This window comes from Leucoraja erinacea, chromosome 29 (assembly GCF_028641065.1).
Source record: "Leucoraja erinacea ecotype New England chromosome 29, Leri_hhj_1, whole genome shotgun sequence".
Lineage (NCBI taxonomy): Eukaryota > Metazoa > Chordata > Chondrichthyes > Rajiformes > Rajidae > Leucoraja > Leucoraja erinaceus.
In genome coordinates this window covers 11,956,046-11,969,877 of record NC_073405.1, presented here as the reverse complement: position 1 = coordinate 11,969,877, position 13,832 = coordinate 11,956,046, and the positions used below count along the sequence as shown (strand labels likewise).

At 45.9% G+C, this 13,832-nt stretch overlaps 1 protein-coding gene across 5 annotated transcripts in view; it reads left to right on the top strand.

Annotated features, from left to right (window-relative positions):
• Positions 1-13,832, top strand: part of nfic (nuclear factor I/C) — a 436,656-nt gene that overhangs the window by 343,410 nt on the left and 79,414 nt on the right. For 4 of the 5 annotated variants that reach the window (XM_055658629.1, XM_055658624.1, XM_055658626.1 and 1 more), the window contains exons 5-7: positions 1,774-1,897; positions 4,150-4,274; positions 13,376-13,504. In XM_055658629.1, coding sequence (XP_055514604.1) covers positions 1,774-1,897; positions 4,150-4,274; positions 13,376-13,504 — 378 coding nt within the window. The remainder of the gene's footprint in view (positions 1-1,773; positions 1,898-4,149; positions 4,275-13,375; positions 13,505-13,832) is intronic. The other variant, XM_055658628.1, reaches the window with a different exon arrangement.

The following is a 13,832-nucleotide window of genomic DNA, read 5'->3' as shown; positions in this document are numbered from 1 at the left end:
ATTCAGTTCGAAGTTTTAACGAGGCCTTCCATAAACATCACTCTCTCAGCAGGTCTGCTGTACAACCATAAATATTTTTACAAATTTCTGTCAATATTTTGTAAGAAATGTGAACATTTGGATTCGAATCACTCGACCCATGTACTTTGTGGTTTGAGATACTCGGTGTAGGGTTGGATGTACATAAAGGGCACGCTCAGTTCAGAACTGAACTGTGAACAGTTCAAAACCCAAGTTTGATTAGTCAGAGAGTCACACGGTGCAGAAACAGACCAGTCAGCCCAACCCAACCCACCCATGTCGTCCGAGATGCCCCATCGGTTTGCTTGTACTTGGCCGATATCCCTTTTAGTTTAGTTTAGAGATACAGCGCGGAAACAGGCCCTTCAGCCCACTGAGTCCGCGCCAACTGGCAATCCCCGCACATGAACACTATCCTCCACACAATAGGGACAATTTACACATACGCCAAGCCAATTAACCTACAAACCTTCACGTCTTTGGAGTGTGGGGGGAAACCGAAGATCTCAGAGAAAACCCACGCTGTCACGGGGAGAATGTACAAACTCCGTATAGACAGCAACCGTAGATGGAATGGAACCCATGACACCAGTGCTGTAAGCGCTATAAGACAGCAACTCTACCGTTGCGCCACCATGCCCCACTTTGAACCTTTCCTTGATCCATCTAACTATGGGTTTAGTACCTGCATCATCTACCTCCTTCTGATTGAAAAAGTTGTCCCTCAATTTCTCATTTGGGGCAGCACAGTGGCGCAGCGGTGGAGTTCTTGCCGTACACGTCATATCCTGACTACAGATGCTGTCTGTATGGAGTTTGTACGTTCTCCCTGTGACCAAATGGGTTTTATCCGGGTATTCTGATTTCCTCCCACATTCTAAGCACATGCAGGTTTGTAGGTTAATTAGCCTCTATAAATTGTCCCTGGTGTGTAGAATAGAACTAGTGTTTGGGTGACCACTGGTTGGTGTGGACTCAGTATGCTGAAGGGCCTGTTTCCACGCTGTATCTTTAAATTCTAAATCTTTCCCCTCTCACCTGTCCTCCAGACTCCTCTCCTCTGGGTACAAGAATGCATTCACCCTATTTATTCCTCTCATGATTTTATACACCTCTATAAGATCACCCCTTAGCCTCCTGTGCTCCATGGAATAGAGTCCCAACCTGCCCAACCTCTCCCTATAGCTCAGGTCCGCGAATCCTGTAAACATCCTCGTAAATCTTCCCTGCATTGTTTCCAGCTGAACAACATCCTTCCTACAGCAGCGCTGTATCTCTAAACTAAACTAAACGGGATATCGACCAAGTACAAGCAAATGGGACTAACTTCGATGAGCCATCTCGGATGGCATGGGTGGGTTGGGCTGACTGGTCTGTTTCTGCACCGTGTGACTCTCTGACTAATCAAACTTGGGTTTTGAACTGTTCCTACAAAACTAAACGCAGTCGAGATTAGATCATTTTGATTGTGTCGGAAGGAACTGCAGATGCTGGTATACACTGAAGATAGACACAAAGTGCTGGAGTAACTCAGCATGTGAGGCAGCATCTCTGGAGATGGGTGGGTGACGTTTCCGGGTTTGGGACCCTTCTCCAGACCCAAGTCTGAAGAAGGATCCTGACTCAAAACATAACCCATCCTTTTTCTGCAGAGATGCTGCCTCCACATGCTGAGCCACTCTGCACTGTGTGTCCATGTTCAGGGAATTCTGATGGGTGGTTTTAACATGTTTTGATTCTTTCATTTTTTAGCCCCCATTGTGACGGGGACAGGGCCGAATTTCTCTCTTGGAGAGTTACAAGGGCACTTGGCCTACGATCTGAATCCACCAAGTGCAGGCATGAGGAGAACTCTGCCAAGCAGCTCTTCGAGCGGGTACGTGTCTGAAACTCTCTGGCTCAGCAGGGCTGATTAACAGAACACACTGTCGGACTGTTCTTGTAACTGCAGCCATGATTTCCTTGGCAAAGTCAGTCAGGTGCAAACTTCCATTTTGCTTTCTTTTTGACGAGCTGGTTTTTTTTTTCTGGAGCATTTGATGGAAAGGTAAGTGCCAAATGATTCCAGTAAGTTGGTAAGTATAGATTGCAGAGAGCAGCGATTGAGGTTGAAACAGGGTTTCGCTGTAAAGAATCATAGCACCTCTCGTATCTCTTAAGCTGCCTGGATGGCTTGCTGGGTGTGCATGTCACATTGTCACCCATTTCTCACTTGATAGAAACTAGAACATTGAGCATAGAACAGGACAAAAGGCCATTTGGCCCCAATTATCAATGGTGAACATGATGCCCAGTTAAACTAATCTCTGCCTGAACACGATCCATATCCCTCCATTCACCACACATCCATGTACCCATCTAATAGGTTCTGAAACACCACTATTGTATCTGCATCAATCACCACCACCACTGTCATCACCCCTGGCAGTGCATTCCAGTCATTCACCACCCCGTGCAAGAAGAATTGCCCCGCACATCTCCTTTAAAATTCGCCCCTCTCACCTTAAAGCTCTGCCCTCAAGTCTTTGACATTCTGATTCTTGGGCTAAAGGAATTCCAGCATCAGCAATATGTTGCTTCGGTCCAAAGACTGTCTTGAACTCTTTGTGTTGATGCTGTGCAAGGTATCCCATGATGATGTTGGCCTCGGGATATCATTAAATGTTGTTTTACAACATTATGAGTTAATGGATTGTTCTGCTGAGTAACTGCAGATTGTTTAAGCCCTTAAAGGAAGTAAGAATGTATCCATTCATGAATACATGTATATTTAATTTTAAACATAGGCACAAAATTCTGGAGTAACTCACAGAAGGGTCCCTTCCCGAAATGTCACGTGTCCATTTTCTCTTGAGATGTTGCCTGGCCGCTAAGTTACTCCAGATTTTTGTGTCAGTCTTTGGTATAAAACTGTATCTGCAGGTCCTTTTTGAATCATTTATTATTATTATTATTATATTTAATTTTAAATCCCCTTTTCATTTTGACCTTTCATTCCTGAGCTTTCTCCATTCCCCCAATGAGGCCACACACACAAACTGGAGGATCTGAACCTCATATCCCACGTGGGTAGCTAACAGTCCCACAGTATGAACATTGAATTCTCCAAAACACCCCTCCTCCCTTCCTGCCCCACCTTCCCTGTGCTCCCTCACCCACCCCAGTACGCATCTAATTCTCCCATTATCTTACCCATCTCCTCACCATCCCTGTCCCCATCCATCTATATCCCTCCATCTGGCTTTTAATTACACTCCTCTTCTCTCCTGATCTTACCCCTTTTTGTCTCCTTTATCTCCAGCCTTTGTCTACTTATCTGCCAATCAACTCCCCCCCACCCCACCCCACCTCTCCTCGCCTGTATCCACCTATCATTTGCCAGCTTTATCCCGCTTTCACCTCTCATTTTCTCCCCCTTATTACAATCAGCCTGATGAACGGTCCCGACCCGAAACATTGCCTATCCATTCCCTCCACAGATAGATGCTGCCTGACCCACTGTTCTCCAGTATTTTACACCAGAATCGAGATCTGCAATTTGTGTCTCTATATTTTATTTTACCCAGGCTTTTCCTGAGGTGAGACGTTGAGGTTTCAACAGTTGGAGACAAGCCTCTGAAACTAACAGGCGATATTTAACTTTTTTTACCTTTGCCCTTGTAGTAAACCACTAGGCTTGAGATTCAGCTGATGCATCTCGAAATGTTTGTATGTAGGGTGGCGAATCTGTGGAATTCATTGCCACAGAAGGCTACGGAGGCCAAGTCAATGGATATTTTTAAGGCAGAGATAGATAGATTCTTGATTAGTATGGGTGTCAGGGTTATGGGGAGAAGGCAGGAGAATGGGGTTGAGTGGGAAAGATTGAGTCAGCCATGATTGAATGGCGGAGTAGACTTGATGGACCGAATGACCTAATTCTGCCCCCACCATTTATTCATGTTGAAAGATCCGAATAACTTTGAGGAGGTAGTTCCAGTAGAACAAAACTTTGAGATGCAACATACTTGGGAACTAATTTCTGAGACCTATTATTCTCAGCATGCATTGATTCAAAAGAGGGAAGAGTGTGAACTGACCTGTGCTTTGTAGTAAACAAAACCTTGTTTTTTTTTTAATCCTTTGCAGGAGTAAGAGACACAAGTCAGGCTCAATGGAAGATGATATTGACACTAGCCCGGGGGGAGAGTTTTACCCGTCTCCCAGCTCACCAGCCGGAAGCAGTCGGAACTGGCAAGAGGAGATGGAAGGAGGTGAGTACAGTACCTGACCTGCCACGTTCCTACCCCGTAGAAAGAATCATATTAGCAGCAAGGTAACAACATCATGTGGTACAGTGGTGACGCTGGTAGAGCCGACGCCTCACAGTGCCAGAGACCCAGCTTCAATCCTGACCTCGGCAGCTGTCTGCGTGGAGTTTGCACGTTCTCAAAGATCTATATCTGTCTGAAGATTTGTTTAGTTTAGTTTGGAGATATAGCACGGAAACAGGCACTTTGACCCAATAACTCCGGACACCAACCAGCAATCCCTGCGCACAATTAACATTTACACCAAGCCAATTAACCTACAAACCTGTACATCCTTGGAGTGTGTGAAGACACCGAAGATCTTGGAGAAAACCCGCTCGGTCATGGGGAGAGCGTACAAATTCCTTACGAACCTGCACGTCTTTGGGATGCAGGAGAAAACTGGAGCACCCAGCGGAAACCCACGCGGTCACAGAAAGAAGGTGCAAACTCCACATAGACTGGACCCAAGGTCAGGATCGAATGCAGGTCTCTATCAGCTATGCCACTATGTCGCCCTCTACTGCCAAAATGTTATTGTTGGAGGAGCAGGTGGACCCATTTTCGAAGGGCATCCAGAACTGGACTGGGAGACACAAGTAACTGCTGGTGCTGGAATCCTGAGCTAAGCACAAAGTGCTGGAGTAACTAAACGGGTCAGGCAGCATCTGTGGAGGGAATGGACAAACGACGTTTCGGGCCGAGACCTTTCTTCAGACTGATTTGTTGTGGCGCCAATCTCACTGGAACGTGAGTGCCACCTGTTGGCACTCTACAGAACCTGTGGGGGAAGCGTAGACGCAGGGAGCTGCAGATTCTGGTTCACAAAAAAATAGACACAAAGTGTTGGAGTAACTCAGCGGGTCAGGCAGCATTTGTGGAGAACGTGGATAGGTGGCGTTTCTGTTTGGGATCCTTCTTCAGCCCTTCTTCAGGGTTCATGGGAGGGAGCTGGCTGATAGATAGGCCTTGATTACCATCTGCTTTACATCAGCCCCCCTGGTGATTGTCTCTTCAAAGGACCAAGGGGGAAGATCCAGCCTTGGTCCAATTTGAGAACACCAGTTTATTGGTACTTTGAAGATGCTTCCTCAGACTCAAGTCACGGGTCAAGTCAACTGTTAAGAGTGTTCAATGGTCTAATCTACTGGCGATGAAACAAGGAAAATCTTACTTCCAGCAGCTTAATGGGCCCATTAATCCAACACAGAAATAAATATATAATTATTAACAATGCAATAAATACACAATAGTAATACAAGTTTATACAATTATGGACAAGACATTAACAGCATTGATGTACAAATGGATCTTAAGGTCCACATCCATAACTCCCTGAATGTGGCAACACAAATAGATAAAAATGCTGGAGAAACTCAGCGGGTGAGGCAGCATCTATATAGATGCTGCCTCACCCGCTGAGTTTCTCCAACATTTTTGTCTACCTTCGATTTTCCAGCATCTGCAGTTCCTTCTTAAGCACAAATAGATAGAATGCTTAAGAAGGCATATGGTATGTTTGCCTTCATTGGTCAGGGGATTGAGTATAAGAGTCAGGAAGTCATGATGCTGCATTATAATACTTTAGTTAGGCCACATTTGGAGTATTGTGTGCAGTTCTGGTCATCCCATTACAGGAGGGATGTAGAGGAGGTCTACCAGAACGATGTCTGAATTAGGAGGCATTAGTTGCAAGGTGAAGTTGGACAGACTTGGATTGTTTTCTCTGGCACATCGGAGGCTGACAGCAGGCCGAATAGAAGTAAATAAAATTATGAGAGGCATAGAGAGGGTAGGCAGTCAGAACCTTTTTTGAAGATGGAAAAATTAGAGGGCATATCTTTAAGTGGCAACGTTTCAAGGAGATGTACTGGACGAGTATTTTACAGAAGGTGATGAGAGCTTGGATCACACAGTGGATGTGGTGGTGCCTGTAGATACGAAGACTTTTAGATATGCACATGGATATCTAAGGATAGGAGGGATATGGATCACGTGCAGGCAGGTAACAGTCGGTCTTGGCATCATGTTTGGCACAGACATTGTGGGCTGAAGTACCTGTTCCTGTGCTGCACTATTCTAAATTCTAGGTTCTAAGTAGTTCTGTGGTGTTTGCACATAGTCCATATTCTTCCTTTCCCTGCATATGCATGTGCTTATCCAAAAGTCTCTTAGACACCACTGTTGTTTCTGCCACCTCCATCACGCCAAGCAGAGCTTTCCAGGCACCCACTTCCCTCTGTGCAATAGAATTGCCCCGCATATCTCCTTTAAACTTTGCCCCCCCCCCTCATCTTACGGCTATGTCCTCTAGTCTTTGATATTTCTGTGATATATTAGTTTAGTTTAGACTTACAGTGCGGAAACAGGCCCTTTTAGACCACCGGGTCCACACCGACCAGCGATCCCCACACATTAACACACCACCCTACACACTCTGGGGACAATTTTACATTTATACCAAGCCAATTAACCTACAAACCTGTATGTCTTTGGAGTGTGGGAGGAAACCGAAGATCTCAGAGAAAACACACGTGGGGTGAAGTCTGCTGTATGATTTCACCGGATTGTATGCAAAGACAAAGAATTTCACTGTACCTGCAAGGTAGATGTGACAATACAGTAGCATTGGATTGAATCATTGAATTTTACTAATGCAAAGTGGACATCATCTTTCATGTGTTAAGCAGTTAAAAAAAAAACCTAAAAAATATGTACATAATTAAGTGTGAGTAGATTTAGAATGTCAGAACTGAGCGAAAGATGTTACAAAGTACAACTCCTTCGTTATAAAAGGCTCTGATGTTGATGCAGTGTGTAGTGTTAAGAAAATAAAGCTGATGCAGGGATCTGCATATTCATTGAGAGTGTCATAGTGTGGAAACAGGCCCTTTGGCCCAACTTGCCCACACCGGCTAACATATACACCAGCTACACTAGTCTACACTAGTCCTACCTGCCAGTGTTTGACCCATATCCCTCCAAACTTGTCCTATCCATGTGTAAACCAGCATCTGCAGTTCCTGTACTACACATCTTATCCACGTACCTGTCTAACTGTGTCGGGTGCTATAGGGACAAAGCAGGAGAATGGGGTTGAGCGGGAATGATAGATCAGCTTGAATAGTGGAGTGGACCTGATGGGTCCAATGGCTTAATTCTGCTCCTACAACTTATGTACCTATGAACATGGTCCAACTATTTTTGAGAGATTCCCATTTTTGAACAAAATAACATGTGCAGCAACAGGGCTGTCATCCTGACAGTTTATTTATATGTCTTCCTGCTTTAGTTTAGATACAGCACGGAAACAGTCCCTTCGGCCAACTGGGTCCGTGCCGACCAGTGATCCCCACACATTAACACTATCCTACACCCACTAGGGACAATTTTTACATTTACCAAGCCAATTAACCTACAAACCTGTACGTCTTTGGAGTGTGGGATTTGGAATGTGGATGGGCAGGGAGTCCAGGGGGAAGGTGAGCTTGGTTCCACAGTGGTGAGGCTGATAGTGGGTGATCAGGATGAAAGCGCCCCCTGGGGTAATCTTAAATCCTGTTAGCTCAACATCTCCAGAAGGAGTAAGCAGGGCACTTACTGTAAATGAAGTTACTCTTACCTGTTCATTTACTCAAAATTCACGCCTGTGGAGATCTGGTTGGCGGTGAAATTGTTGCAGCTGTAAACATTTACATACTTCAGAAGCACGGGCTGAGGAATTAAGAGTGTGGACGGAGCTGGTGTAAATTGATGCACGCATTGTTTAGCTGGTGATTTATGGCTTCCTGCCCCCCCGACAGTTAGCAGGTTGTAAATTACTCGTCATTACGTTAAATAGATTTTCAGAAGCCGCAAATAAAATCATATCTCCGTTGACAAATGGCATTTTCTTTTAATGTGGATTTCCGGAAGGGCAGAGACTAGCGTTGGAAGTGCTGGGATTTTATAGACTCCAGTAAATCCTTTGACCCCCAAGGTTGGGGAAAGGCTCTAACTTTAGTCCTAAAGTGATAGGCCCAGCAGGTGGTTGGGATTATTGTGGGGTTTTGTTTTCCTGTCTAGACAGTCCCAATTAGCCTTTCATTAACAAGTGGTTAGCTGGTTACGTTCAAAGACCTTCCACTGGAAGCGGAGAGGGCCTGACAGCTGAGGAGCGAGTTACAAGCTGCCTTACCGTGTGGCTGCGTTGTGAGGGAGAATGGCATTTACCAGTGGATGCCACTGCCACTGGTTCCTTAGCAACACCCTGCCCCCCCCCCCCCCCCCCCCCCCCCCCCCCTCCTTCCCTCATTCCTACTTCTCCCTGCCTGTCCATTGTACAACAGCGGGGTCACCTGCATAATATTAGGCTACAAACAGCACAGTGGCACAGTTGGTAGAGCCACTTCCAGCGCCAGAGACCCGGGTTCGATCCTGACCTCAGATGCTGTCTGTGTGGAGTTTGCACGTGTTCCCGGTGACTACATGCGTTTTCTCTGGGGTGCTCCGGCTTCCTCCCACACCTGCAGGGTTGTAGGTTAACTGGCCCCTTGTGTATAGGGAGTGGGTGAGAAAGTAGCACAACGTAGAATTAGTGAGAACGGGTGATCGATGGTTTGCATGGACTCAGTGGTCTCATGGGCCTGTTTCCATGCTATATCCTTCAATTTATTAAATTAATTGGCTAAGCTGCCCTAGATCCCTTGACATCCTGAAAATACTCTCCCTCTCGACACCCATCATTGCCATATCCATCCATTCATTCAGGAGCAACACTTCCCTGTACCTGGAAGAGTGCAACTTCCGTAGGGCTTCCTTAAGTAAACCAACAACCCCTTTCTGTGAAACTCACAAAGGAACTGCAGATGTTGGCTTACAAAAAAAGACTCAAAGTGCTGAAGTAACTCGGCGGGTCAGGCAGCATCTCTGGAGAACATGGACAGGCACCGTTTTGGGTCGGGACCCTTCTTCAGACTGAATGCAGTAGAGGGGAAAAAGCTGGAAAAGTGTTGGGGTGGGACAAATCCTGGCAAGTGATAGGTGGATACCGGGGAGGGAGGGATCTGATTCACAGATGGTTGGACAAAGGCCAGTGATGAAAGGACAAAAGGCTGTGAGATAAGGAGAGAAGAGGCATTACATGCGAGGCCACAGGAAGTGATATATATGGAAGGGAACGGGGAAAGCTGGAAAGGTTGGGATTGTGGGAGAAATCGGTGCATATACAGGTAAGGAACGTGGAAGAGAGGGGGAATGGGGTGGTAATGTTTATTGGTTAGTTTGGAGAATTCAGTGTTCATACTATACCCATTAAAAAATATACTAAAGTAATGGAGTAAGGCCTTTCAGCCCAAATTGCCCATGCCAATCAAGATGCCCTATCTACAAGTCCTACCTATCAACTTTTGGCCATATCCGTCTAAGTCTTTCCTATCCATATATTTCTCCAAATGTTTTTTTAATTTTTGTTACAGTAACTGTCTCAACTATCTCCAGTGGCATCCCTTTCCATATACCCACCGCCTTCTGTGTGAAAAAGTTGTCCCTCAGGTTCCTATTGAATTTATTAAACAGCTGACAATGAAATTGTACATAAATCTGTCGATTTGTAATGTATTTTATACATTTATACAGCACACCAATGGTTTCTTCAGCCCAAAGTCTGTGCCAACTTTTTTTTATCCATCTACATAATTCCCATTTGCCCACATTAGGTCCACACTCTTCTATGCTAACCCATGTAAGCATTTACCTAAATGCCTCTTAAACAGAATAACTGCATCTGATTTCACCACCTCCTCTGGCAGTGAATTCCTTATATTAACAAAGATCTTTTTTTAACTTCTCTTTAAATTCCTTCCTCTCTACTTAAACCTAAGCCCTCTTGCTCGCAATACTCTTACCAAGAGAAAAAGTTCTTAACTGTGTATCCTATTTCATGATATATATTTCTAGCAGATAGACACAAAGTGCTGGAGTAACTCAGCGGGACAGGCTGTATCTCTGGATAGAACGAATGGGTGACGTTTTGGATTTGGATCCTTTTTTCTACTTCTAGTAGGTCAACTCTCTCAGCCTCATTCACTCCGGGGGAAAACAAGTCCAACCTGGCCAGTCTCTCCCCATGGTTGAATTTTGTTTGGTGATAGAGCTTGGAAACAGTCCCTTCGGCCCACTAAGTCCATGCCCACCATCGATTACTCGTTCTCACTCATTCTATATTATCCCACTTTCTCATCCACTCCCTACACACTTGGAGCAATTTACAGAGGGCCATTTATCCTACAAACCCACACATCTTTAGGATGTGCGAGGAAACCGGAGCACCCAGAGGAAACCCTGGCAGGCACTGGGGGAACGTGCAAACTCCACACAGACAGCACCCACGGTCAGGTTCAAACTCGGTTTTCAGTGGGCCGAAGGGACTGTTTCCATGCGATATAAGTTCTTAAGTTATGAATTTATAGAGCATGGAAACAGTCCCTTCTGCCCACTGAGTCCATGCCCAACATCGATTACTCGTTGCCACTCATTCTATATTAGCCCACTTTCTCATCCACTTGCTACACACTCGGGGCAATTTACAGAAGCCCATTATCGTACAGACCCACATATCTTTGCCGGAGCATCGGAAGAAAATCTAGGCAGTTACTGGGAGAACATGCAAACTCCACATGGACAGCACCCGTGGTCAGGATCAAACAGGGGTTTCAGGCACGGTGAGGCAGCAGCTCCACCAGACCTTCAACTGTGCAGCAAATATTGTTACACATGTGGTTAAAAGCCCTAGATACAGGGCTGAATATTCATGATCATCTCATCCAGAACTGCACAGTGATCTAGAGGTCATGATGTTAGCTTGTTTAGCTGAAATGTAACGGTGTCGTGCACTGATGTTGATGGAAAAGGCCAAATTGCTGCAACATGTTGCTGCTTTGTTCCTTCACGCTGTGCACATTTGTATTTCCAAGGTTAACAGAAATTGTTTACTGGGTTAGACAGGACATGATAAAAGAATGTACCCTCATGAGCATAGTGATGTATTGTAGACCTCAAAAACGAATAGCTGCCTTTGAATTCTTTGTGAAGATGGTGTACACCACTTGATCATCGTGGAACATCATAAGGATTTACTTCTGATATTTTCTTATGACGTAGAACAGGCCATTCAGCCCAGGGAGCCTTTATTCATTCCACAAAATAAACATTATTCATCATAAAAAATAATTACAATGCAAACAACATGCAAAAACTCTTCATACATTCTCAGTACGTCTACCAGTAGCGCGAGCACCTATCTTTACACAAAACACCCTTGCCAGTCATGGTCAATGGTTCTTTAGTATCACATACACTGAGGTACAGAGCAACACGGTGGCGTAGCGGTAGAGTTGCTGCCTTACAGCGACAGAGACCCAGGCTCGATCCTGATTACGGGTGCTGAATGCACAGACTTTGTATGTTCTCCCCGTGACCTGCGTGGGTTTTCTCCAAGATCTTCAGTTTCCTCCCACACTCCAAAAGACGTACAGGTTTGACTGCACCAATAATGGGCTAGGTGTAAATTCAAAAATGTTCCCTAGTGTGTGTAGGACAGTGTTAATGTGCAAGGATAGCAGGTCGGTGCAGACTCGGTGGGCTGAAGGGCCTGTTTCCGCGCTATATCTCCAAACTAAAAATCGAAACTACAGTGAAATTCTTTATTTATATACTGTTCAGTAAATTGTCTCCATACAGTAATCGGGTATATAGGGTAGTACTATACAGCAACGAGCTGCCAGAGGAGGTAGTTGAGGCAGGGACTATCTCAACATTTATGAAACAATTAGACAGGTACATGGATAGGACAGGTTTAGAGGGATATGGGCCAAATGCAGGCAGGTGGGACTAGTGTGGATGGGACTAGTGTGGATGGGACATGTTGGTCAGTGTGGGCAAGTTGGACCAAAGGGCCTGTTTCCACCCTGAATGGCTCCTATGACTCTACAAAAACACAATCCCAAATTAAGTACAAAGTGTATAGAAATAGCCCACTGAGGCCTTGTACAAGAGTCGTCAGATTTTTGGAGCCATTTTCAAACTCCAAGTTGCAGTGGCCACAAAGACCCGTTGCCATGGCCGCAAGGCCTCCAGCCGTCACCTTGATCCAGATTGGTCAGCGATGTGGCCACCTGGGGTGATATCCATTCCCTTGTCTGAGGGGTGTCCCCACCAGACGCTGCCCCTCAATGTCCAGCAGAAGAAGGGCCCGAGACTGTGGACCTCCCCCACAGAACCATCTGGAATGGGGTTGGTCGGCAACTTTCCCTGACGAACAACTCTCACTTGGCCGGGAGACCAACACGTTTCGGACAAACCAAAGAGCATCTTTCACTGAGTTGACAACCGACCATCTTCTGTATTTGTGGACCAGATTAACGTGGTGCTATTATTCCACATCCTTCACCTCTCAGTTTTAGCTGGTCCAGGAGCTCTGAGAGTTGTCCCTCTGCTCCATCAGCAGAGAAGAATGGTGGTGCAGTGGGGCAGCTGGTAAAGTTGCTGCCTCACACTGCCAGAGACTCTGGTGCTGTCTGTGCGGAGTTTGCACCTTCTTCCCGTGACCGCATGCGTTTTCTCTGAATGCTCCGGTTTCCTCCCACGTCCCAAAGACGTGGGGGTTTGTAGATTAATCGGCCTCTCTAAATGGCCCTTGGTGTGTAAGGAGTGGATGAGAAAGTGGGATAACATAGAACTAATGTGAACGGGGTGGTAGATGGTCAGCGCGGACTCGCTGGGCCGAAGGGCCAGTTACCGTGCTGTATCTCCAATTAAACAGTGAACAAGTAGCAAATACAGAGATATCCTCTGACAGAACAGAAAAGGTTATCATTAATTGGCCTCTGTAGATTGCCGCTAGTGTGTCCGAGGTGAAAGTAGGATAACACAAAACTAGTGTGATTGATGGTCCACGTGCACTCTGGGCTGAAGGGCATGTTTCCATGCTCTCTCCTTAAATGCATGTAATCAATCAAGAAGTTAAGAGTGAGCGGGACTGTGCAGATGGGAGTTACTGAGGCGTCGCCTGTTTGTGTTTCCTTTAGGGATCTCCCCTACAGTGAAGAAGAGCGAGATGGACAAATCTCCGTTTAACAGCCCCTCTCCACAGGACTCGTCTTCACGATTGGGTAGCTTCACACAGCATCACCGCCCCGTGATCGCCGTGCACAGTGGTAAGTGTCCCACCAACTCTGCCGCAGGAAACCAAACCCCTCTAATGACAAGAACCGAGATTTCCAATTAGTTCATAAGAAATGAGCTGCAGACGCTGGTTTGTTAGGGGGGGGGGGGGGGGGGGGGAGACAAACCCCCCAATTGAGTTGGGTGGGGGGGATGGACAAAACCTGGCTTTCTTTCCCCAATTACAATCAGACTGAAAAAGGTACCCGACTCGAAACGTCACCTATCCATTTCCTCCAGAGATGCTGCCTGACCCGCTGAGTTATTCTCAAATCAAATCAAATCAAATCAAATCAACCTTTATTGTCAACTTGCAAAGCA